Consider the following 24,752-nt stretch of genomic DNA (forward strand, 5'->3'; position numbering starts at 1 on the left):
CTCCCAGCCCAGGATCGGAGACCCGGAGAGTCCAACCAGCCCTGAACTCCGGCGTCAGGGCCTGGCTATTGCGCACAATGCTGGCCAATGCCACCCCGGCACACCACAAGTACAGCAACCCACTGCCCAGGCAAGGGGTGTGGGGACGACGACACTGCAGGGGGTACTGCCCTAACAGAGGGGGGGGGGGCAGCAACGGGGCAGCCAGGATGGGAGCTGCCCTTACACAGGGGGGGGGGGGTCAGCCGGGGGGGAGCTGCCCTTACACAGTGGGGAGGGCAGGAGGGAGCAACTGGGGGGGTGCTGCCCTTACACAGTGGGGGGGGGTCAGGAGGGGGGTAGCGGGGCAGCCGGGGGGGGGGGGTGCTGTCCTTACAAAGGGGAGCGTGGGAGGCGGGGGGGCGGCAGCCGGGTGCCCCAGGAAGCGGCTCCGCACAACCCCCCGAAGTGACACCCGGTCTCTCCCTTGCGGAGCTGGGGGGCGCGGTCCGGCCCCGTTACCTGCAGCAGCAGCAGCAGGCAGAGCCCGGGCAGGCGGCCCCGCGGCGGCCCCATGGCACAGGAGCGGGCGGGTCGGTGCGGGCCGAGGGTCGCTTCTCTCCGCTCCGTGCGCGCTGCAGCGCCGAGTGCCGGCCGGGCAGGTGCGGCCGCTCCCAGCGCCCCGCCCCGCAGGTGAGGCGGCTCCGGCGATCCCGGGAGGGCGGGACTCGGCGGCCCTGGCCCGGCCCTGCCCCGCCGGGAGGGGCCCCGGGGAGCGCCCTGTGCCGGGGGTAGGTGCGCTCCGGCCCGGCCCCAGAGGCGGCTCCCAGCCCGGCCTGGTGCCCGGACCGGGGCTCGCCCGCGGGGTCCTGGCAGCAGGCCTGGGCCAGCCGAGAGAGGGACCCTGGGGCAGGTCCCTGCTGATGAAATAACGACCAGTGGGTGGGTGGCAGCGCCCGGGCCCGAGCAGGCCCCTCCGTGCTGGGTGCCCCCCAGAGCCAGTCCCTGCTCCAGAGCACGCGGGGGAGCCTGGGCTCACGGCCAGCGGGGCTGCCAGGGCAGTGCCCCACTGGGCAGACACACCCACCCACCCGGTGCAGACCGGGCCTGTAGCCGTCAGGAGCCTGGGCTCCCCCACAGGTGCCTAGAGCCCCAAGGAGACAAATGTGACAGGGGTACACAGCCGAGGTAACAAAACGATCCTCGCTAAGGCAGAGCTGTTCCAGCTGCAGCCCCCGCCCAGCCCCTGAGAGCTGTCACTGCGTTTTGTCCTTGCCCTTCGAGCCTCCCGAACTGCTGGGAAGCGCCTGCTTGGTTCTCAAAGAGTTAACTTGTCCCCATCTTGTTCTGGGGAGAGTGGGGACCCTGCACAGCTTCCCCGGCAGCCACCGGGCCCTGCCTGCTGCCAACCCCCTGAGCTAGTGCTGGAGTCACGCTGCTGCCCACCCCGGCAGCTGGGCAGGGCTGTGCCAAGTCGAGCAGCTCTCCTCCTGCTGCCTGGTTGAGGTGCCCAGGGGCGCTGGCTAGCCTGGGTGCAGCTTGGTCTGAACCAAGAGTCACCGGTGGGCACTCAGCATCAGCGAGGCCCTTCTTCCTAGGCCACCTCCACTGGGGGGTGCCTGCCCATGAGAGCAACCCCGGTGCCGGGTTGGCAAGCTGGGTGAGAAGCCAATGCCTGCTGCCTTCAGCGGGGGAGGAGGCGGAAGTGAGGGCCCTGTCCTGTGTGGTGGGCAGAGCTGAGCCCTGCGGTGGGGAGGCCTCTACCTGCAATACAGGCCCCAGCCCCCCTGGCATGGGGAGAATAAGGCAGGAAAAGTGGGGACTGGAGCCCTGATACCTTTCCCCTCCCCCCCAGCAGGGTTTGAAACTCAGTAGCTTAAGTGACTTCCTGGCATTTGTCTCTGCAGCACTGGAGCTCTAAGGTCCTTGGGCCTGGTACCAAGCAGGGCCTGCACCTACCCCTGCTCACGGGCATAGAGGATGCATGTTTAATCCTCCCAGCACTATAGGGCACCTCACCCCCCCACACACACCACTGTAAGATCAGTCACTGGACTCAGGGCCGGCTCCAGGCACCAGCCCAGGAAGGAGGTGCTTGGGGCGACCAAGGGGAAGGGGCGGCACATTGGGCTGTTCAACGGCAATTCCGCGGCGGGTCCCTCTCAGAGGGAAGCACCTGCCGCCGAATTCCCGCCGAAGAAGAAAGCGGCGCGGTGGAGCTGCTGCCGGAGTGCCACCGCTCGCACTTGCAATCACGGCTTTTTTTTTTTTTTTCCCTCCCTTCTGCCGCTTGGGGCAGTAAAAACCCTGGAGCCGGTCCTGACTGGACTCACCCCAGAGCAGCTGCCTCCTCTCAGCTGGAACGTGGCAGCTTTTTAGCAGCCCACAGCAACAGTTGCCATCAGTGAAGCAAGAGCCAAGCATGCACCTGTAGGGCAGGACTCCTGGGTTCTCCTCCCCGTTCTACCACTGGCTGGCTCAGGGGAAATCCTTTCCCAGGGTTGTTAAAGTGGCTCTGAGGTTGCCGGTGCAGCTGCTGGGAGGACAGTGCTCGCTCCATGGCTCCAGCACTCGCTGTCAATACAGGCTCTCACTGGGCACATTCCCATGACAAGCCCCATTCACCCCCAAACTCCAGCCCCCGGAGCTCAGGAAGCTCATGGAGGAAGCCTTGCTGGCTCCTTCCTGCCCACACTGCATCAGCCCAGCTGTCACCAATTCACCAGCCTCCATCACACTCTGCACAGGTGAGTCACCCAGCCCAGCAGCAGGGGTTTCCTCAGCTCCCGCGGGCAGTGTCCGCCTGCTCCCCAAAGCCTTTCTGCAGATGAATATTTGCTCACAGCTCCCATGAGCTGCCGTCTGTGTGGTGAAGCCAAGGCCGGAGCAGCCCCAGAGCCTGACCACTTTAGATATCACTCCTTGTTCTGAACAAGGCTTCTGGCCCTCCAGCTCCCTGTGACAGAGGCAAGCAGCTGTAATGAGGCAGATTATAAGAAGCAACAACATTCACTCTTGCAAACCTCTCCTCCACCTGGAATGCTCCTCGCTAGCCAGCCTCCCAGCTCAGCTCTGCCTCTGCCCAGCTGTAGGGGAGCGGCCCACTGCAGCCTTGTTTAGAGAATCAGCCAAGGCCCCTGATCTCCAAGCTCTTCCTGGCTCCGGTTTGCAGGATGGCTGGGATGAGCTACAAGCCTCGGATCTGCTCCAACCACCTGGCAGCCCAGCTGTGCGCACAGGCTGTGTATTGCTGGGGCTACCCTGGCCCATGCAGCCTTAAACACCTCCCTGCCCCTCCCCCCAAAGCAGGCCTAGTCTCTGCCAAATGCTGCAGCTGTTCACCGGCAGAGGGATCACTCCTGACACAGACTGGAAATGTCACATCAGGAGTTTGTCACAACTGGAGGGAGGCAGCAGCTGGATGCCCTGCAGATAGCAGCCGCTTGTTGGCTGGTCCCAGTACCAGCATTGCTAGAGGCTAAAATCCCTTCACTTCCCCCTCAGCAGCCAGGCAAGGCTGGCCACAGGGCGTGCCTCTGCCCAAGGCAGGGCCGGCTCCAGGCACCAGCTTCTCAAGCAGGTGCGTGGCGCGGCTGCTCCGGAGAGGGGCGGCACGTCCAGCTATTCTTTGGCGGATGGTCCCTCACTCTGTCTGGGAGTGAAGGACCTTCTGCCGAATTCCCGCCACAGATCGCGACTTTTTTGTTTTGGCTGCTTGGGGCAGCCAAAACCCTGGAGGTGGCCCTGGCCCAAGGGCAGTATCTGCAGGCCAGAGGGTGGCTCTGGCTTGCCAGGCTGTTAAGGGCATCTCCCTGCAGGCTGAGGGGGCAGCACTGGGTCACTGACCTGCAGGCCTAGCCCTTGCTGCTGAGCAGGTAGGAGTCCTGCCTTCCATGGCCCTGTTGCCAGGGTTTGTCTAGATGACCAGAGGTTGAGGGCCTGGGGTGGGTGTGCACACACACACCTTCCCCCCTCCGCCCAATCCTGCCTCTGTGCTAGGGAAACCCCTCCTCTCCAGGTGGCAGGAGTCCAGTGAGGGCTGGTCTCTCCAGCTTGGAGTCTCACACACAAGAAGGGGGTCCCTGCCATCCCCCTCTCCAGGTGCAAAGGGACCCAGGGGCAGACCAGGAGGAGCTGTTAGCCGGAGCTCTTTGAAAGTTGTACCTGTGAACAGGCCAGAGCTGCTGGGGCTCCAGTGTGGAGGATTTCCTCTCTACTGCCTAAAGGGGCCTGATGGGGGGAATGTGGGGTCTCTTCCCCCCCCCCCCATTTAGGGCAGGCTAGGGAGCTGGTTACTGCTCAGCCCTCGAACAATAGCTCAGAGATACACACCCCCACCCACTGCCTGAGGCGGAGGAAGCACTAACTGGCCAGGGGGACGCTAGAAATAAAGAGCCAAGTCTAAAAAACACACAACTTCCTTTATTAAAAGTGACATCACCCCTTGTCCCATGCTTGAGCAGCACACTAACTTACTTTATACATCGTAGAAAAGAAAAAGGGCAGCCTAGGAAGATCTAAAAGGCCAGTCAAACGTTTCATAGGGAACATGGCTAGCAGCAGGGCATTAACAGTCGCGTGGTCGGAGCAGGAAGGCAGGTGGATGGGGAGCTAGCCGGCAGCCTGACTGATTGGGTACAGCACCTTGCACTGCTGCGTTACCCTGGTGATCCAGCCACAGCTCAGAATCAGGAGCCAGAGGTCTCCAGGCCTTGGGGATATTCTAGGAGTTAGGGATTCATAAGACCGGCTTTTATTTCCCCTGGCAGGCAATTGTGTCTTAAGATCCAGAAGGCACCAGCAGCTTCATAAGGCTTCCAGGCATGGTTGAGTCTGGGTACAAGGCTGTTTGCAAGCCTCCAGGAAAGTCACACGAGGCACCTCAGCTCCAGAAAGCATATCACCCCCCCCCCCCCCCCCAGGCAATCAGGGCTCAGCCCTGAAGGTCGCATGGAGAGATGGGCACCCAAGGGAAGCCAGAGCTGGGCCTATTCTCTCCAGGAAGCTTTAAGATCTCATGTGAAGGGACCCAGGCCAGCAAGTTTGCCCACTGAAGCTCCAGCCCGCCAGTTGCTCCATGCAAGACAAGCTGCTCTGCGGAGCTTCCTGGAGAGAGATGTGGCATCCCAGCAGAAGCTGCTCTGCAGGTGGGCACATGGCATCTGACTGCCCTCCTTACTCGTCCTCGCCCCCGCCATACATGTCGGCCAGCTTCTTGAAGCGGCCGCCCCAGTCGTTCAGGTAGTCATAGTCCTGGTCCTGGTCGGAGGAGGAGGAGTTGAGGGAGCTGAGCGAGGCCGCCTCGGAGCCGCTGCCCTCGTAGTCAAACACCAGCAGGGAGTCGTACGGCGGGGCGGTGGGGTCAGCATCGGCCGCCTTCAGGTTCTGGGGTGGGGAGGAGCGTTAGGTTAGGAGTCAGCCCAGCACACGCTACTGGGGCGACTCTCTGGTGCAGCGAGCTTGGGGCAGAATTAACAGGGCCACCCCCATGGGTGCTGGCAGGCAGCACTGACACCAGCAAGTCGTCACCTTGAGGGGGAGCCCACCTGGGGCCCACACTTTGGCAGCGGACAGGCAGGGGTGAAAATGAGCCAGTATGGGCTGGTAAGAACCCACGCTGGCCCATACCCCACCCACAGGGCCGCTGCTACCATTAAGGCAAACTAGGCGGTTGCCTAGGGCGCCAAGATTTGGGGTGCCAAAAAGCAGTGCCCCCTCATTCCCCCCCCATGGCAGCTCCCCACCACCCCCCCGGCCTGAGGAGCCGTGCGGCAGCTCCCCACCCCAGCTCACCTCTGCTATGCCCCCCTCCCCGAGCACGCCATTGCTGCTCCACTTCTCCCGCCTCCCAGGCTCCCACCCACCCACCCTGATTGGCGCTGCAAGCCTGGGAGGGGAAGAGAATTCGAGCAGGGGCGACGTGCTGGGAAGGAAGTGGAGCAGAGATGAGGAGCTGCCGCACAGCTCCCTGGGCTGGGGGGAGGCGTGCAAGGTGGAAGTTTCGCCTAGGGCGCAAGTCTTCCTTACACCAGCCCTGCCCACATGTCCCTGCCCCTTTTGCCTCCCGTCAGGGGCCCTACCGGTAGGGTCTGCACTGGCAAGGCTGCCGACAGGCAGGTGGGGGAGGGGCAGCAACCTTAACATTGCTGCCCCTTCCCTCCATTGGTGTTTTAAGGAACTACAGCCGCTATGACCAGAGGGAGCAGGTCCGAGCAAAGGGCCTGGCCCATTACCACTCCGACAGCACGTGCACGTAGAGGTGTGGGCAGGTCACACCAGCGCCCTGCAGAAAGGAAGGGCTCAGAGCCTGACTGACTGCCACCACAGGCCTTCTCCTGGAGCTTAGTCTCCAGTGTTGGCCAATGGGCTTTTCTAGACCCAACAGCTTCCAGGGGAGACAAAACGGGTCTCTGCTCTGGCCATGTTCACAGTGCGTTGCTACATTCTCCACTGCCCCCAGCCAGTTCCCCTGAAATCTCTACACCACCAGTTCTCAACCTACTGGCCATGTGTGGCCCAATCACCACATAGCTGAGGCTTATGTGACATCCTTGGGGTGCCCCCCTCACACAGAATGGATGTGGCCTGCTAACAGAGCTTCATATGCGGCCCACACTGACACCCACCCATCCGCTCCACTCCCCATAGCTATGCCCCAGGCAACGAGGGCAGGCCCATCAGAGCCTAGCACAGCCATAAAACCAGGCCTCCCCAGCAGCAAGGCGGCTGCACCCGGCCAGGCAGATAACACCCTCGGGTGGGCAGTCCTTGGGCAGAACTGGCTGCAGGAACCAGCTGTCCAGAGAATCCCCACAGCAGCAGAGCCGCGGGTGGCTAGTGACTAGCCCCGAGGGTGGTACGTGCCCCGTGCACACACCCAGCTAAAGCAAGGACCAGATCTTGAGCTCTAGAAAGGAACTGCTGACACGGATCAGCCCATGCCTGGAGCCGGCTCCAGCCCCTCATTAGGGGTCATGAACTGAGGCTCACGTGACACTTGTATCCTGGGCCTCACCTCATCAATGAAGTTGCCGATCTCATCGGGGTTGGCAGGTCGAGGCCGATACTGGGGAGCTGGCAGCAGGGTCGGCACCACGTCGTTGCGGACGAGGACTTCGGGGCGAGCCTCCAGGCCGCGGTGCAGCTGGCTCAGGTCGTAGTCCTGTGGAGGGAGAGGCACAGGGTCAGGGCCCTTTGCCAAAGTTTGGCTGATCCAGAACTGGGAGGTCCATTTGCCAGGCCTCATCCGTCCTGGAGATTGGCACCAGAGCGGCTCCAAGGCCATTTGTTTTGCATGCCCACGTTGCCCACTCCTGGAAGCATGTGAAGCCTGAGAGTACCAAGGTGGGACCCAGTCAAGCCCCCAGGGCCAGCCAGTGCGTCGGGTGTGCCATTACCCATCCCCCGCATGCCACAGGCCACTAGTGCCCACCTGGTCTTCCTCGCCGCCTCCCTCCTCGCCGTAGTAGAAGACGTTGTCCCGGGTGTCGTCCTCTGGGAGCAGCAAGGGCTCCTTCACCACCTTCCTCCGCCGCACGAAGAGGAGCAGCAGCAGCAGGATGACTGGAAGAGACAAGACAGGTCAGCGTGTGCCATGCAGTGTGCTCTCCTCCCCCACAATGGGGCCCATGCTGCTCTCCTGGGTGCCGCAAGACAAGGGCAGGCCTGCGGGGACGCTGAGACGCCTGCCAAGTGCTCGGAGATGGGAGCTTGCTGGAGGGCAGGCACCACAGTTTTAATGGCAGGGAACCCAGGGCACAGAAGTGAAATAGCAGGTCAGCAGTGGAGCTGGATGGAACAAGGTCCCAGGTCTGACTGTCTGTCCTCTAGCCACTAGGCCAAGCTGCCTCACCACAAGCAGCAGGTGGTCCCATCCTGCACTGCAAGACACCTGCCTTTGCAGCTCACCCAGAGCTAAGCTAGCCTGGCCTGCACAGAGGAAGACCCCACCCGGGCACAAGATGCCCATCAGCCAGGCCTAGAGCAACTCCTCCCAGGCACTCACTCAGCAGGGCCAGAATAGCCCCCAGGATGGCCAGAATGATGGGGACCCCCAGAACAGGCAGCCGTTCCTCTGGGCACTTCTCTGCATGCCCCTCGCAGTTGCACACTTCTGCCTTGAGGACAGTCAGCTGGTCTTTGTTCTGGTTGTCAAAGAGCCGCAGGTAAACTTGGTAGATGTCTTTCTTCAATGGCTCCAGCAACTTCAAGGTGAGCGTCTCCCCTGTGCAGACAGACAATGGGATTACGTGGGTGAGACAGCAGCTTGGTTCCAGAGGGGAGGGTCACAGGGGTCAAAGAACAGACCCCCACATCCCCTCTACCTCCCAAGCAGGCCAAGACCCTAGGGTGGCTACAGTGCCATGAACATGCTCTACCCAAGGTCACTTCATCCCAGGAGTCTGCATCTTCCCTCCCCAGCGTTCAGCCACGGCATGTCTGGGACTAGGATATCCAACATGACACGTGTGGAGAAATCACAGAAATGTAGGGCTGGAAGGGACCACAAGAGGTCATCTAGCCCAACCCGTGCTGAGGCAGGACCAAGTATTCTCTAGACCAGTGGTTCTCAACCTGCAGCCCACAGGCCACTTGCAGCCCAATCAGCACAGAGCTGCAGCCCATGTGACATGCTTAGGGCCATACGGGTAACATTGGATGTGGCCCACAATGGTAAATCGGTGGAGAACCACTGCTGTAGACCATCCCTGGCATGCATTTGTCCAACCTGTTCTTAAAAGCCTCCAACCACGGAGGTTCTGCAGTGTCCCTAGGTACTTTGTTCCACTGCATAACTCCCTAACACAGACAGGAAGTTTTTCCTGACTTTCAACCTAAACCTCCCTTGCTGCAATGTAAACCCATTGCTTCTTGTCCTGTCCTCAGTGGTTAAGGAGGACAATTTATCACCCTCTTCCACGTACGTAAAAGGTTGTTACAAAATGACTGTTCAGCTGAAAGGGGACAGGCTGTCTCCAGACTTGACAAACCTAACTTCTTCCAATCTTTCCTGGTAGCTCAAGTGTTCTGGACCTAGTCAGATGAGTTGACTCCAAGCCAGCACCACCCCACATTACATTCTGTGGGCCAGGGCTGTGTCCTGCACTGCCTTGCCTTTGATCCACACCCCCAGTTCAGGGCTCATGCCTCCTACTGGAGGGAACGGGGCAGGGGAAAGGAGCAATGGATGGTCCAAGATCTCAGGTGACCAGCGAATCCCTTCAACAGTTACCTTTACTGTCCATTTCTGCAGCCCAGCTCACACCAGATCCGTGGATGAGTTCTGCTCTGAAGGGGGAGGTGTTCGGAGGCAGGTCCTTGTCGTGGATGGTCAGGACCTGTGGCACTGGATTCTGGTTGCAGACAGTGATCTCACGAGGGTCTGGCTCTGGCCCGTTGTCGTTCACATCCAGAAGAGTCAGACGCAAGGTGCCCGTGCCGGTGGTGGGAGGGGCGCCTGTTGGCGATGGAAGGGAGGTGAATGGCTGCACATGATTCACGGTCTCGTTTGCCTGGCCCAGAAGGGGAGCCCTGTGCTTAGCCAGTGGAACACCCCTGCTCTGTGCCTGATCCAGAAGAGAGCTGGCTGCTGCTGGCAGCTAGGGGCAGCAGGCTTAGCTCCAGAGATCCCTGGTGCAGCCCCAGTGACCACCACCTGGGTCCCCACTCTACAGAGCCGGCTTTGCCCATGATTCAGGGGAGGCTCCCAAGCCCTGCACCTTCAGTTCCAGCCAGCACAGGCTGCTGCAGTGGGATGGAGGGGCCGACACGCCAGCCTAGGCTGCCTTTAGAATGACTCCCATCTTCCCAGGAAGAGAGCTGGGGTTTAATTTAGATGTGGTTTCTCGTGACAGCCCAGGAGGGGCGTGGCCTTAGCACATGTATCTCACATGGTGAGCCATCAGCAGCGCACTGCGCAGGGGAACAAAGATGCTTTTGATCACAGAAACGCAGCAATCGGACAAGCTCTCAGCCCTGCCCCCCACATTCCAGCCGCAGAGCCGTTACCATCGTCCACTGCCAACACAATGGCCGTGTAGGTGTTGTTCTTCACAAACACAGCCTCCCTGTCCAGCTGGGCCTTCGCAGTTACAATGCCGTTTTCCGGGTGAATCTCCAGCCACCCCGCGGGGTCATTCCCGATGCGGTACCTGAGGGGAAGAGTGTTAGGCAGCAGAAAAGGCGCAAGAGCCTGGGGCAGAAACCAGTTTGTAGGGGAGACAGTTCTGGAAGGCGGCTGCCAAGGCGCGAGAGGGGCCAGATTCAGCACCGCTCGGACAGCGAGCCGCTTGCTGCGGCGCTTGGACACTTGGCTGCGCAGCAGGGCAAGCAACAGGCTCCCTGACGGAGGCCTCCTGCCCAAATTGCTGCTTCCCTGGGGGCTCCGTACTCCTGCGCAGCCGGTGCCCAACTCCAGAGGTTCTGTTCTGGAAGGGCTGCCGTGCCAGCCAGCCAGCTCCGGGGACGGGAACAGTGGCCATGGGATACTGTTTTTGGCTTCGCTGCCCATGGTTTACAGGTCCAGACCCAAGCTCATGGCCTTGACAACCCTGTACCAATACATCAGTCCCCGTTTGGCCTTGGTGAGCCCTGCTGTTTGGCAGGAAGCGGGATTGGGTACGTGTGGCATTACCAGCCCAGCAGCCCTGGCTCCCAGTCCAGCCACCACTTACCGGATCGTCTGACTCTGCATTTTGTCTGGGTCCTGAGCCGTGTAGGAGGTGATTTTCTGCCCAATCGGCACGTCCTCGGAGACCTGGGCTGTCCGGATGAGCGGGTCGAAGACAGGTGCCTCATTCACATCTTCCACGTTCACCGTGACAGTGGCCGTGGAGGTTGAGAGTTTCACGACAAAGGGCTCCTCATTGGTGGCTGCCACGTAGAGGACAAACTGGCTTCTCACTTCGAAGTCCAAGCCCTGGGAGGGACGAGAAGGAAAGGTGAAGCCTGGCCTGTTGCCTCATGCCCAGGAAACTGGGCAATTCCCCGAGCAATGCTGGAGCCAGCGGCTCTAGACATCACTGCGTGGCAACGCCATGCGCTCTCAGCTGTGCTGAACAATCAGCTGCAGGATGGTCCTGGGTTTTGATGCAGCTACTTCATTCTGGCAGGATGCTGGAGCTGGATGCTGCCGGTGCTTAGTCCTGCAGCACACCAGCCCGGTTTTAAGACCGGCAGATGCTCCTCATGCCCAGAGGTGCACATGTCTAGCTGCCCATGAAACCGGAGCCCACCCCCACCTTAGCTGTTTGCAGAATGCCTTCGTTGGTCTCGCGATCTGTGGTGATGGTGAAGAAGCCTCCTTCGTTGCCTCGCACAATGGTGTACACGGCCCGCCACGCCGCCGTGTTGACCTCGTCTGTGTCCGTCACGGTCAGCCTCTGGACCTCGCGTCCCGCTTCGTTCTCTGGCACTGCCACGGTGTACTGCAACAGAGGGGCATGCAGGCCATGGTCAGCCACACGGTCACAGCTCAGAGCAGAGACCTGGGCCTTCTCCACTGGCCAGCAGCACAAAGCAGCCAGTGGGGACAGGGATAGCTCCTTGCCCTCCCACCCCACTTGTCCTGCTCATGGCATAGGACGAGACAATCAACTGCAGTCCTTGCCTGGAACCACAACCTCACTGTTCGTGCAGCACCTAACGCAATGGGGCTAATCCAACCGGAGCCCCTGAAAGGGAGATCTCTGGGGCACTCTGGCTGTTTGGTCTCCAACAACTGGGGTAGGCGCAGGATACCAGCAGCTGTGCAGAGAGCACCGCACATGGCTCCTAGCCAAGAGATGCTTTGGCTGGAGGAATGGCCACTTTTCCTTGCAATCTTCACTGTGCCCGCAATCCCAGGGAACTGAATGGGACTGGACAGGACACCCCAGCATAGCAGGGGTCAGTAGCCGGTCCTCGCAAGAGGGTGATGGAGTAGGTACCGTTCTGGGGTCAAACACTGGAGCATTGTCGTTGGTGTCCGCGATCTCGATCACAGCGGATGCAGTGGTTGTTAAGCCTTCCCCATCCAAGTCTGCAGCCTGCAGCGTCAGCGTGTATTCTCTAACTCTCTGGGGAGAGGCAGACATGGAGAGATAAGACAAGATATTAGCAGTGCCAGTTCCCTGTAACCCTTTCACACACAGTCCCAGCAGCCGGGGCAGGTCACGCTGACTACAAGAGTCCACCATGCATCAGGACTTCCTGGGCCAGGGATCTGCCCAGATCTCAGAGGCATGCACCAACAGGGAGTCCTTCTCCCCTGCTGCCCTTCGCAAGGGCCGAGCTTTGTCAATAGCAGTAGCAGACCTCTCCAGCCAGGGAGAGCCACTGCAGGACTCTTCTGGTGTCAAGCACAGATTTATAAGCCTGTGCATTTCCTGCAGCCCATTCCAGGCCATTGAATGGCAGGCTGCTAACGAGGAGCCGTCTCCTTCGTAGGCTTGTGCCAGCATGGAAGAGGACTCAGTCCTGGGCACATGTCACTGACTGAAGCGTAGCTGTGATGTTGCCACCCTCCTTCATGGAACTTTGCTATGGCAATAGCTGCTGTGCGTCCAAGCCCATGTCTCTGCTCACCTCTCTGTCTAGACCACTTGCAATCACACTGATGGCTCCAGTGGCTCTGTGGATGGTGAACATCTGGGGATGGGGTTCCTTAGGCTCTTGGTTCAGGATGGAGTATGCAATGACCCCATTGTAGGTCTCGATAGCATCATCTGCATCCGTGGCAGTTACTTGCATCACAGAGGTCCCTGAGAGAGAAGGGTAGAGTTGGAGGTGGTAGCGGATCTCTCCTCCCCCATCAGGAGGAGGAACATTTCCCCTGAGGAGTGCTGCAGCTTCATACAAGATGTTCTAATTTTTAGGAGCTCGGGACAATGGCAGAGTCGCTGCCAATGGAGAACGGAGCCAGCATTGGGCTAGTCTCCTTCGGTAGGGAGGAGCGCTAACTACCCTGAGAAGGACTCATTGGCAAGCCACACAAAAGGGTGTGGAAGTGGGCACCACACTCATGGACAAGTGGCTTGGGGAACCCGCCTGACCCTTCAGGGCTGCCAGAGATCAGAGGCTTGTAAGAAATCAAGCCCTGAGGATCTGTGTTCAGTGCTGACCACACATGGCTCGCAGGGGCATGGATGCAGCCACCATCAGAGACCGAAAAGGCAGAATCCCACCTGCTAACAGGGACAACCCAGACCAGTCCATGCCCTGTCCCACTAAGTGCTAACGGAGCAGAGTCCAGAGGTGCAGATTTCTGGAGCCTGGATCAGTATCGACAGGACAAGGCTATTGCCACCCATTCCTCCTACCTGGCAGTGCTCCTTCCAGGACCGAGCCTCTGAAGAGCTCCTGGGTGAACTGGGGTTTGTTGTCATTCTGATCCGTCACGGTGATGATTATCTCCATGGGCTCCTCCACGGGTTTGCCATTCTCAGACACGGCGTGAGAGAAGAGCTACAGACAGAAACAAGAGGGCTGTGAGCTCCACCATGCTCCCGTCCACCAGCGGCTGGCTCAGAAACGGGCCCCCGGCAGGTGGAAAGAGCCCCGCTGACCACACGCAGGGCTTGGGTGACCTACGTGGTATTTGTCGATGTCTTCTCTGTCCAAGGGCTGAGTCACCATCATCCAGCCGGTCTTGGCCTCGATGGTGAAGACGCCATTGGGAGGGGTGTCTGCACCCTGCCCTGTGATGCTGTAGATAATCTTGGTCACTTTATCCTTATTGGATTTGATCTAGGGGGAATCAAAGCACGTACATGGTACACGGTGTAACTGGAAGGCAGAATTAGACTTGCACACTGCGATCCAGTCCGGTAATGGACCAGAGTAGGGCCTGGCTGAAAGAGGGATAAACTTGCGTTCAAAATAAAGTAAAAACCGACAGTGGGAAACCTTCAGGAAACCACTGTGCTTCAGCAAATCCGGAAGCCTCTGCTGCAGCGTGCAGGGGAGTGCAAGGATTTGCCTCTGCTGCAATTCCGGACAGTGAGATTCTGTAGTTTGTTACTATTATAATAGTATAAATATGCTGAATAGAGGCCCCCTGGCCCCTTTTCAAAAACACCCACTGGCAAAAAGAGTCTGTGCTGTGCAGTCAAGTATTTGACACATGCTAAGCTCCAGCAACCAAGAGAACTGGCAGCACCTGCCTGCCCAAGACAGCATTCAGGCAGGTGAATGCAGGTTTGAGATGCCTCCATACCTGAACCAGCTTTTTAGGGAATGGGCCCCTCTCATTTTCAGGAACTCTTATCGGAGGGATCACCCAGTCCCTCTTCTGTCTCTGCAGACCAGGTCTGGCCTGTGGGAACATCAGCACCTCTGCTTGATGGTCTGAAGCAGATTCCTACAGGGAGAAGAAGGCATCCATGTGTACAAGAAACAAGCCCAGGGATCCCAGACCAGCCAGCATTTAACCCTGGGTTAGCGCGGTGCCAGCTGGCAGCTCCTTTATACAGAGCATGCTGTGAGCACAGAGCTGGAGTCAGACTTGCTGACAGTTCAGACACACACACTGCAGGTGGCCAGATCACGGCAAGTGGGATGAAGACCAGACATGATCTGAGCCAGACACAGAAATGAAGTGCAATGGAGAAGGTTGCACTCTGGGCCCAGTGTGAACAGGGGCCAACTTGGCAGTCCAAGGAGAGCTACGAGGAGCGATTCCCACTGAGCCCCACACCCCTGGGCTGCTCTAGCCAGGAAAGCGATTGCTAAACCAGTGTCGTTCTCCATGGAACTCACTCCCAGTAAAGCAACAGACAGTCAGTAGGCTGGGTACACTGGCAACATTACAGTGTTAATGGCTGTGGGAATGGCCTTCCCAGCCCTGTCTCTTGTAGGGCCAGGATCAGTCAGGGCACCTTTCCATCCCATTAGGAGACCAAGGTTCACTAGCCAGGCACAATGGTTGCTATAGAGTCAGCCTCGTGTGCTCCCTATAGGCCTGCCAGCTGGCAGGAGCTTTACCTGTGCTGAGTGAGGGCTTTGGGTCTTCACAGTCACTGAAGCAGAGAATTTCTTGCCAGTGGAATCCCAGGCATCCACGGTGAAAGTCTTCCCCCGCCCATGCAGCTGGGTGTGGTGTCTCATCAGGACCGTCCCATCCGCCAGCACACGGAAGTCAGCATCATCTGCATCGTACAGCGCTGTCTTCCAGCTCGTGCAATCCTCAAACCTCACTGGGGGAGGAAGGGCAGCACTGTTAGCAGGCTCCAGCCACGCACAGGACAGCAGGACACCAGGTATGGGGGAGACCCTGGCGCTACAGCCACAATGGCTTCCAGTTTGAATGGGTTTGCCTATCTCAGTGGCTCTCAGATATTTGTATTGGTGACCCCTTTCACACCGCAAGCCTCCGAGTGTGACCCCCCCCCCCTTAAATATATTAAAAGGTGTTTAATTTATAACACCATTATAAATGCTGGAGGCAAAGTGGGGTTTGGGGTGGAGGCTGACAGCTTGGGACCCACTGAGGGGTCCCGACCCCTAGTTTGAGAACCCCTGCCCTATCTAGTCATTTGCATGTTACCCCCTTTCCCAAGCCATTGACCCTGAGCACACGTCATCGTTCTCTGCCTTCTGAGCTATCCAGGCACATGTGTGAACAAGTTTCTCAACGCCAGGGCAAGAGGGGAGACAGGAATGTGACTGATAAGGGATCTCCAGCTAGACTCTGGCTAGCCTGCTAGGAGGCAGTGGTTAAGCCAGACATGTGACAGCACCATCATACAGGAAGGGGTAGGGGAGACCTGAGTTTATCCTCCAGTGTGATCAGCTAAGTCTGCTCAGACAACTGGAGCTGCTGACTCAGCTAAGACAGGCTCTCCTAGTGCAGTCACTAGCCCAAACCGAGGCTGGGTTTCTGAAACCGGCCATAGTAACACACCAAGGCCAGAATCCCGATGCGGCTGTCAGCCTGGGCCCCCACCACACAGCATGCAGCCTTCCAAGCTTGGCTAAGTGAGGGCAACAGTGCCACGTCAGATACACGGCATCGCTTGCTAGTACCCCTCCAGAACGAGGCAGTGAGGCAGCTGCCTGTTGGTTAGCACTCATGACTGCAGTTCCAGACAAGAACTCTGCCTCCATGTGGTCTGCAGGTTTGCAGACAGGGCTGTCAGCTGCAGGCAGAGGGATGGAGCAGTTAACAGGAGGGCCAGTTCTCCTCTTGCAGGTAGCTCCTACCACAGAGGAGCTGGTGGTGATGGCCTGACTCGGTTTAGTTGCATTAGGAGTTGGGAATGCAAGAGGTGGACTGCAGGGCTGAGGGCTCTGGGCAAATCCCACACCAGGTGCATGATGCCTTGGCAAAGACTCCAAGAATGAGTCTTCGCACTGCACGCTTCAGTCAGATGGTATCCGGGCCAGACCCTAACTCCTTGTATAGAGTGCCCACAGGACACACCCCATTTCTATCCCAACAACCATGCTGCTAGGCCAGACTTACCCAGCTCACCAGAACTACCCCAGCTCTGTGTGGCCAAGTGCCTTGGGCCAGCTGCTAGCGAGAGCACTATAGGTCTTTGTAGACCTCTCTGCCACCAGCTCTTCCACAAGGTAACGCTGCCTGGGTGAGCTGCAGCCAGGACCTCAGCAGTCACTTGGGCAGGAAGGCTGTACTCACCAGGCCAGTGGTCCCAAAGCTTTTGCAATGGGATACTTTACAGATTCTTGGGAACACCCACCCCGCCATTCACTCTTGCCTGGGCCCCCATTCCATACCACCTCCATGAAATGCATGGCAACTGCTCCTGTAGAGGAGACTTCCCGTAAGCCAGGAAAGCCAGCACCCTGCCACAGCCGGCTCTGTGGACTACTGCATGGGAGCCTGCTTGGGACATGCTCCCCTTTTCTTTGCCATGGAGGAGCTGAGGTCAGACTCTGGAACACAGGCTTAGGCTGTGAGCTCTGTTCTCAATGCGAATACCCTAGGAGACAAGGGTTCCCATGGCCACCTCACATGCACATGTAGATCGCCAGCAGGTCTAAGCTTAGCTGCCAGTTTAGAGGGGCACCGTGCCCTGCAAGGGCAGCCAGACAGCAGGGTGATGGCAGGCAGGCTGGCTTGGTACAGAGCACTCCAGACCCAGGACTTCACTATCCCATGCTCTTGTGTAGGAGGGTTTCTGCTCACACTCCAGTGCTAGGGAAGCCAGGAACCCCTCTGGATAATGCAGTGGCCAGTCACTGGTCTCCAGAAGTCCACATGTGTAAGAGCCTGATGTGAGGCCAAGCAGTTGCAGGGCCTGTTGGGTAATCTGCTCCCAGCAGCAAGTTCCACGCATGTTTCCAGTTTGCTGTCAGACGCTGTGCCCGGGGTGAGTCACTGTGACTCTTGGGTAGCGCCGAGAGGTCTAGTCTCTGCTATGCAGGTAATTAAATGGCCAAGTTACACAATCAGACCTATCCCACTTCCTGCTCCTGCCATGCGGATCCAGCCAGAGCCTCCCTCACTAAGGATGGGGAACAGCGCAGCTCTGCAGAGTGGCTTTGGCGGCGTCAGGCTGGAGACTGGGGGCAGCTCCTCACAGCTGGAAGGACAGACCCTCGGCTCCCTGTTTCGCACAGGAAGATGCTCATGCTCTGACCACTGCAGCCAAGAGCAGGTGTTGGGCAGAACACCAAGTAGCCTGTACAGGAGGGGGTCGCACCACCCTTGGATCGGGGCATGGAGTGAACCCCGACCCAGTCTCCAGTTAACAGCTTTCAGGGCTGTCGAGGGAAGGCTGCAGCTGCCCATCAGGGGGCCTGGTTTTTGAGAAATCCAGGGTCACTGTGCGAGCTCTCCCCTTCCCTGGGGCAGGAACAATCAGGTAGGAGATCGGGCCCAGCTAGACTGGTCAACACTGACCTTCCCCATGAACTGGGAGCACTTACAAGAAACTGACTCTCCTTCGACTTGGACTCCTCCACTGGTCCCTGAGTAGGGCTTCTAGATGCTAGCTCAGTATTGGTACCAGCCTCTCTGGGGTGGGTGGAGGGAGGGAGGGAGGAAGGAATCTGGCTACAGGAAATCCATCAACTGCGGCACTTGTCTGGAGGCAGCAAAACAGACCCCATACCCGGAGGATTCCAAGCGCTCTTCATTCCCAGCGATCGCTAGATTGTTTCCTTGCCATGCTAGGAGCCTACACAGCAGGTGTCCCAGGCTAGCCTAGCAGGAGGGCAGGACCAAGGGACTCCTCCCAGGAATTTAGGGCTTTGATTATAGCTCAGAGAGAGCATGGAATAGCTCAATCCGGTGCCCTTTGGAAAGGGGCTTGGCAAACTGCTGGCTTTCCGAGGGCGCAGCCAGGAAAGCCTAGCGAACAGAGTATGTCTACACTGCAGTTAGACACCAGCAGACGGCCTGGCTCATGGGGCATGGGAACATCTACACTGGAATTAAGCAGCCCCTTCCCCCAAGCCTCCAGGATGATGACTGCACCCTCCGTACCAGAGGGCGGGTAGCCTTAGTGCTGAGCGGCACTAGCCCTAGCCTAGGGATGCAGGTGCCTTTTAGACAGTACAAGACTCTCCTAGTCAGGGCCCCCTACAGGCAGCCTGGGCTCCCCCACAGCAAGATGGGCACACTCCTCCTGAGGCGGTAGGGTTTGCCCAAGTCCTCCCACTCTCATGGGCTCTAGTCTCCAGCAGGCTGGGGCCTTGCCTACGCCTGCTCCGAGCAGGGCTAGCCAGCACCACGCGAGCCCAGCTGCTGGGCTCGGATAGTGCTCCCTTGTCACAAGCCCTAGTGAACTGCACCGGCGGGACGATTTTAGAGTGCCCAGTGCAGACAGAGCCCGTCACCCCACACCATCGGTGGTCTCGGACCATGCACCGAAACAGATCTCCCAGAGACAGCGCCAGCCTCAGCCATTACACGCTCCAGAGGGGAGCTGCTTGTATCCAGGCTCACACAAACCCTGCAATAAACATGCAAGCTCTTTCCACCCTTAACACATGGCCCAGGGGCCCGTAAGGCTTCGGCTCCTTTGTAATTTTCAGCCTGCACGTCCAGGAGACTGCCCTGGGCCAGCTCAGCTGCCTTGGCACGTTATAAGCCCCAACTTGCAGCAGCAGCCTGGACAGGACCAGGAAGTCTCAGAGTGATACTTTGAGAAATGGAGGCCTGTGTTCCACAGAGAAGGGACAGACATCTGTGCTCTAGGATGGAGAAAACAGGAAGACTTCCAGCTCCCCACACCCAGCTAGACCCAGCACAGGTACTTTGAGCGAGCGGCGCACTCGGGTCAGCTCGCCTGGCCTTGGCTCGCTGAAAGCACTCACCACTTAGTGGTATTTCGAGTTCTGCAACCATTAGCTAAGCCCATCACCGAAGCTAGAGTTCTGCATGCAGTTACTGGAAATAGCCTCCTCCCCCAGGACACTTCCAAACGGAAAGAGTAAACAAGGGCTTGCAATGCTGCCCTGCATCAGACCGCACAGGAGAGAGACGCAGCCCCCAGAGTTCTGGGACTGCTGGCCATGGGCACTGCAGCAGAAAGCTCCCACCACTACACAGATGGCAGGGGCTAGGAGAGGCACTGGAAGGGTTTATTGCCTTGAACCCTGAGCAGAGCCACTTCACATCCCCCAGCCCTGAGACCCCGGCCCAACGCAAGCAACTGCCTCTGCCTGGCATTCACTACAGAGATACCCAGCCTTGGTGCTGCCTCCTTGGTACCAGCTGGGGGGAAGGCAAGCCTTCCAACCAGACAGTAGGGGCAACCCTGTAATAGGCAGAGCCAATCGGCTGTCCATGAGCCCTGTAGTATGGGCAAGGACTGCACCTACACCCAGGAGTCTTCTGCATCACTACCCGGGTCAGAGGCTTAAGTGTAATCAGATCTGACCTGTGCGTCTCTAAGATGGACTTACAGCAACAGGCCAACTCCTCCTCCTCCTCCGCACTGGGGAATTAGCAGTTACACTTCGGAACATTAAGTGCATGTGATTTTTAAGATGCATTTTGATCCCTATGTAATGCTAATTAGAGGGGACTCAAATAGCTCCGGATATTAAATCGCTCCTAACGGCCTGCTTTTCAGCACCACAGTGCTACTCTGAAGAGTAATTTGTAGCAGGCTTCACAGCGCAAGGGGAATTAGAACAAGCTAGGAGATCAGCACCTCCCCTCTCTCCAGCATGCCTGGAATTTTTGCAGCCCCTGTGTTGACATACCAAAGGTCTGTCTCAAGGCCTCTACTTTACGGAGGTCAGGCTGTGCAAGAGGTGAAGGAAGAGCAGAAAGCCTGCTTTGGTTAAACCCTCCATAATCAGAGCAGTAAACACCACTGTGCGGACTCAGCACCCCCAGGCTGCCGGGCCCTCTCCTACAGGGGCCTGTTACAGCAACCCCTGACTACAGCCACCAGGCAGGATCTCGAGTCAAGCTCAAAGCACTGGGAAAGCAACACTGTTCCCTTGGCATGGCAAGTTGCAGTTTAAGGAACGTTAATTGGACTTTGGGCACTAACCACATAACTGCTCTGCGGGCTGGATTTGGCTGGTTTCACAGCCCAGTGAATTACTGAACAGCATGGAACTGGTTTATAAGGGGAGGGGTCCCCGCATCCACTGCACATTTCTGTTCTGTCTGGAGGTGTAAAAACAAATAAAATACCGAAGAGTGAGCTTTGAGCGCCTACAGCTTGGTCTCCACTAGAAAATTAGGGCAGTTTAACGACACTGCGTGAAAAATCCAGGCCCCAGAGCAGTATAGTTACGCAGACCTAAGCCCCTGCGTAGTTCACACAGACCGACAGAAGAGTTCCTCAGCCTAGCTACTGCCTTACCCACACGGGGACAGGAGAACCCCTGCAGTCGACACCCAGGCACTCCAGCAGCTCTGCTGTAGCCTCTCAAGTGTAGACAAGCCCTTGGTCACACACAGGGGCAGTCCCTCCTTCCCCTCCCTGTGAGGGAGGCTCTGGCCCACCAGGAAGGGCCAGTGGGGGACATAAAATCAACTAAGTTCTGGTGTCCTGCCCTGAAATCACTCCAGCAAGCATGGAGTTAAGTGCATTCCAGTCCGCGGAGGGAGGACAGAGGAGACAGACCAGCCTCTGTTCGGAGCACAATGCGCACATTTCACATGCCGGAACCATGCCCGGCACTAGCTCGGCTCATCCCAGCACCTGATCCGCACTCCCTGGGCCCACTGCAGGGTGGGCCAGGAGAGGCAGGGAAGAGTCCAGAGCGGAGCCATTCCCCCCATTCGGGACCCTGGGGAGGTCACCCCGCAGGTGACTGGAGCACGTCTGTGGGGCCATGAAACACCCACCTCACTGCAGGAATTCTGCACTGGCCCCCACTGCCGTGCTTGAGTGGGCCTGGAATGCAAGGGCAGAGACGGGCAGGCTGACGGCCATTTCAGGCAGAGTCTAAGCCAGGCATTGGCTGAGGGAGGGGGATTTAAATGCCACCCTCCAACGCCTGGCACTAGCCCTTAGAACATGGGTTCAGGGCACTGCCACGTGCACAAAGACTGGACAGATGCAGCCCCGCCGAGCTGAACCATGCCTGGGGCTCCCGGTTCGGTCTCATGAGCCAGCACCTTTACTCACATCCCCAGCATGGGGGAGATGCCAGCGCAGGAACTCAACAAGAAGAGCTGCTTAGCGCCAAGGGAGGGCTCGCTGGAGGGGAAGGTGGGGGAGTATCTGTTAAGACATGACACTAGCCAGAATAAGCTACCAGGCCAGGCCAGTAACAGCCTCACAGAAAGCCCCTCCCAGTGTGCGCTCAGTTCACGGGGCTGTTCCCTCTTTCAGGCACCTTCACAAGATGATCTATTCCTGCCCCATTGTCCTGGGTGGGGTGGGGCTCCGCTCAAGGTGTGGGAGTCTCTTTTGCCTTCCAATCACAGAGGATTGTCCAAACTGCTGGAGGACGTTAGCATTTCAAAGGCTGCATTCCCCAGGACAAAGCCTCCTGCACTCCAGGGGGAGGAGCAGAGATAAAAAGGAGACAGGCCCACTCTTTTTACGGGGATAGAAGCAGTTTTTATAACCTCTGCCCTGTAAGTGTTGGAGGCCTGGGGGATTTATGAGCACTGACAGCCAAGTTCACCAGAACTCAGGGCAAAGTTATAAACCCAGGGTGGAAATTTCCCCTACTTTGGGGTGGGACAGACAGGACACAGCCTTTGCAGGTGAAGCCCAAACTACATTAAGGAAAAAGAACAGGAGTCCTTGTGGCACCTCAGAGACTAAAATTTATTTGAGCGAAAGCTTTCGTTCTCTATATCTATCTATCTTCCTACTGTATTTTCCACTCCATGCCTCTGATGAAGTGGGCTGTAGCCCACGAAAGCTTATGCTCAAATAAATGTGTTGGTCTCTAAGGTGCCACAAGGACTCCTGTTCTTTTTGCTGAGACAGACGAACACGGCTGCTACTCAGATACATTAAGGAAGTTTCCACTAATGTGTAATCCCCTAAATGCTTCAGTCTGGATTAAGGCTTTAGCAATTCAACTGCAGCAGAAAAGGCCCTTGACCCCCCCATTTGGGGTGGAAACAGACTCTCCTCTATAGGGTCTGATCAGATCATTTGCGGAGCACACTTCAGAGGGACAAAGCAGCCAGGACCTGGGGCTCGCCGGGCCTGGGGCTCGCCATTCCCAGCACCAGTCTAACCCCACAGGAAGCCCGGAGGATCAGGGTTTAGGGAAGGAGGCCACAAGACTCACCCAGTGCAGTTTGGGAGGAAGGGGAATCAGAATTAACCCTCCAGAGCCTGCCGGATACTACAGAGGGGGGAGAATAAGCTGGAATGTCAGGGCAGGAGCAGCCAGGAAGCGGTTTAGCGATTATATCCCCAGGGAAACTCACTCAGCGGGCAGGGTTTCCTCACCTAGGCTGCCTGGGCACCGTCAATTCTTTCTGTAGAGCCTTTGTGCCCGACGGGAGCCCAGGCAGAGGTCTCTGCCCCAAGGCCCTCAGTCTGACAGGGGAGGGGCAGCAGAAGGGACTGGAAGCCGGCTCTGCCCGGCAGGACTCAGAGGCATCCCAGCAGAGCATTTGGGGCTCCACTTTTCAGTGGCTCTCTCGGTGCAAGCCCCACCGGAGGCCGGGGAGAGCCAGCGGAGGGGAATGCCCAAGCAGAACCACACCCTAGAGCATCAAAGCGAGTCTCAGCCCGGGGCGAACCCCGAACCACGCTGCCCTGGGGGCGCAGGGGCAGGACTAGCACGGCAAGGCAGAGGCGGCCAGCAGACAACACGCACCCCACGGGCAGGGGCAGACCGGGCTCCTGGGGCAGCGCCTGGCAGGGGTGAAGCCAGCCAAGGGCACGTCCCACATCTGCTGCAGCATCCAGGTGCCGCAGGGCAGCGCGCAGCGCCCCGTGGGCTGGCCCAGAGCCCGAGGCAGGCAGGCGTCCCCCCGTGGCTCTGCCTCCGGGATCCCGCCCCCAGTGCCACGGGTCCCGCGCGGGAGGCAGCCTTACCTTGGCCCAGGACCTGGCCCCGGAGCAGCTGCGCACGGGGCGCCACGAACGTGAACCGCTCCAAGGTAAAGCCGGCCCGGCACGGCTCCGCCGGCTCGCCCAGCGCCCAGCCCACCTGAGCCAGGGAGAGCGGGGTTAGCACGGCACGGCCCGGCCCCCTACACCCCCCTGCCCCCACGCAGCGCCCCCTGCATCCCCCTTCCCCCGCACAGCGCGCCCAGCCCACCTGAGCCAGGGAGAGCGGGGTTAGCACGGCACGGCCCGGCCCCCACACAGCGTCCCCTGCCCCCCACGCAGCGCCCCCTGCATCCCCCTTCCCCCGCACAGCGCGCCCAGCCCACCTGAGCCAGGGAGAGCGGGGTTAGCACGGCCCGGCACGGCCCCCACACAGCATCCCCGGCCCCCACGCAGCTCCCGCCCGGGACGGGCAGCGAGCCCGCAGCGCGGCGCCGTTACCTGCAGGAGGAGGAGGCAGAGCCCGGGCAGTCGGCCCCGCGGCGGCCCCATCGATGCAGCGGCTCCGTGTCCGCCCGGCCGCCCCGCCCAGCGCCTTTAAAGCGGCGGCTCCAGGTGAGGCGGGACCAGGTGCCGCCCCGTCGGCTCCGCCCCGGGAGGGGCTGAGCGCGCCCCCGGCAGCCCGTGTGCGCGGCGCGGGGGGGCGCTACAGGCTGGGGGGAGCGCCAGGGCCCGGCCCTTCCCGCCCCTAGAGCCCCATAGCCCCTCCTTCCCCCCACCCAGAGCCACCCTGCCCCAGTGCCCCCTTACACGGCCCCCATTATCCAACCTCCCCCCAGCCCCTCTGTCCCTCCCCCCCAGAGTTCCCCTGCACCTCCCCCAGTATCCAACCTCCCCAGAGCCCTCCTGTCCCTCCCCCCTCCCCTGCCCCAGAGCCCCCTGCACTGCCCCCCACCCTGCCCCAGAGCCTCCCTGCACCTCCCCCTGCTACCCAACCACCCCCCAGCCCCTCTGTCCCTCCCCCCACCCTGCCCCAGAGCCCCCCCGCACCTCCCCCTGCTACCCAACCTCCCCCCAGAGCCCCTCTGTCCCTCCCTCCCCCGCCCCAGAGCCCCCCCTGCACCTCCCCCTGCTACCCAACCTCCCCCCAGAGCCCCTCTGTCCCTCCCCGCACCCTGCCCCAGTGCCCCTGCATCGCCCCCCGTTATCCAACCTCCCCCCAGCCCCTCTGTCCCTCCCTCGACCCTGCCCCAGAGCCCCCTGCACCTCCCCCCACTATCCAACCTTCCCAGAGCCCTCCCCTGCCCAGGGCCGGCTTTAGGAAGTGCGGGGCCCAATTCGAACATTTTCGGCGGGGCCCCGCCAGGGATGACTAAAAAAAAAAAAAAAAAC

General features: G+C 59.3%; 1 protein-coding gene across 1 annotated transcript; it reads right to left on the bottom strand.

Annotated features, from left to right (window-relative positions):
• Nucleotides 1-4,381: 4,381 nt before the first annotated feature.
• On the bottom strand, nt 4,382-23,960 carry CDH3 (cadherin 3). Its single transcript, XM_054048919.1, has 16 exons — nt 23,862-23,960; nt 23,406-23,520; nt 14,941-15,152; nt 14,174-14,317; nt 13,549-13,704; nt 13,278-13,422; nt 12,544-12,719; nt 11,907-12,035; nt 11,220-11,405; nt 10,653-10,897; nt 9,988-10,130; nt 9,212-9,436; nt 7,985-8,203; nt 7,412-7,542; nt 6,995-7,141; nt 4,382-5,364 (listed from the first exon to the last, which is right to left on the bottom strand). The coding sequence occupies exons 1-16, from the start codon at nt 23,910-23,912 to the stop codon at nt 5,155-5,157; spliced, it is 2,634 nt and encodes an 877-aa protein (XP_053904894.1). The 5' UTR covers nt 23,913-23,960; the 3' UTR covers nt 4,382-5,154.
• Between the last annotated feature and the right edge of the window lie 792 nt (nt 23,961-24,752).

Source organism: Malaclemys terrapin, chromosome 14 (genome assembly GCF_027887155.1).
Source record: "Malaclemys terrapin pileata isolate rMalTer1 chromosome 14, rMalTer1.hap1, whole genome shotgun sequence".
Classification (NCBI taxonomy): Eukaryota; Metazoa; Chordata; order Testudines; family Emydidae; genus Malaclemys; species Malaclemys terrapin.

Bases quoted from the DNA above. Each gene is read 5' to 3' on its own strand.
- CDH3 (XM_054048919.1), bottom strand. From the start codon at position 23,912: ATGGGGCCGCCGCGGGGCCGACTGCCCGGGCTCTGCCTCCTCCTCCTG. The intron at 12,720-13,277 runs GTAGGAGGAATG...CTTCTCTCTCAG, and splicing joins CCTGGAAGGAGCACTGCCAG to GGACCTCTGTGATGCAAGTA. The intron at 12,036-12,543 runs GTGAGCAGAGAC...GCCTCTCCCCAG, and splicing joins CAAGTGGTCTAGACAGAGAG to AGAGTTAGAGAATACACGCT.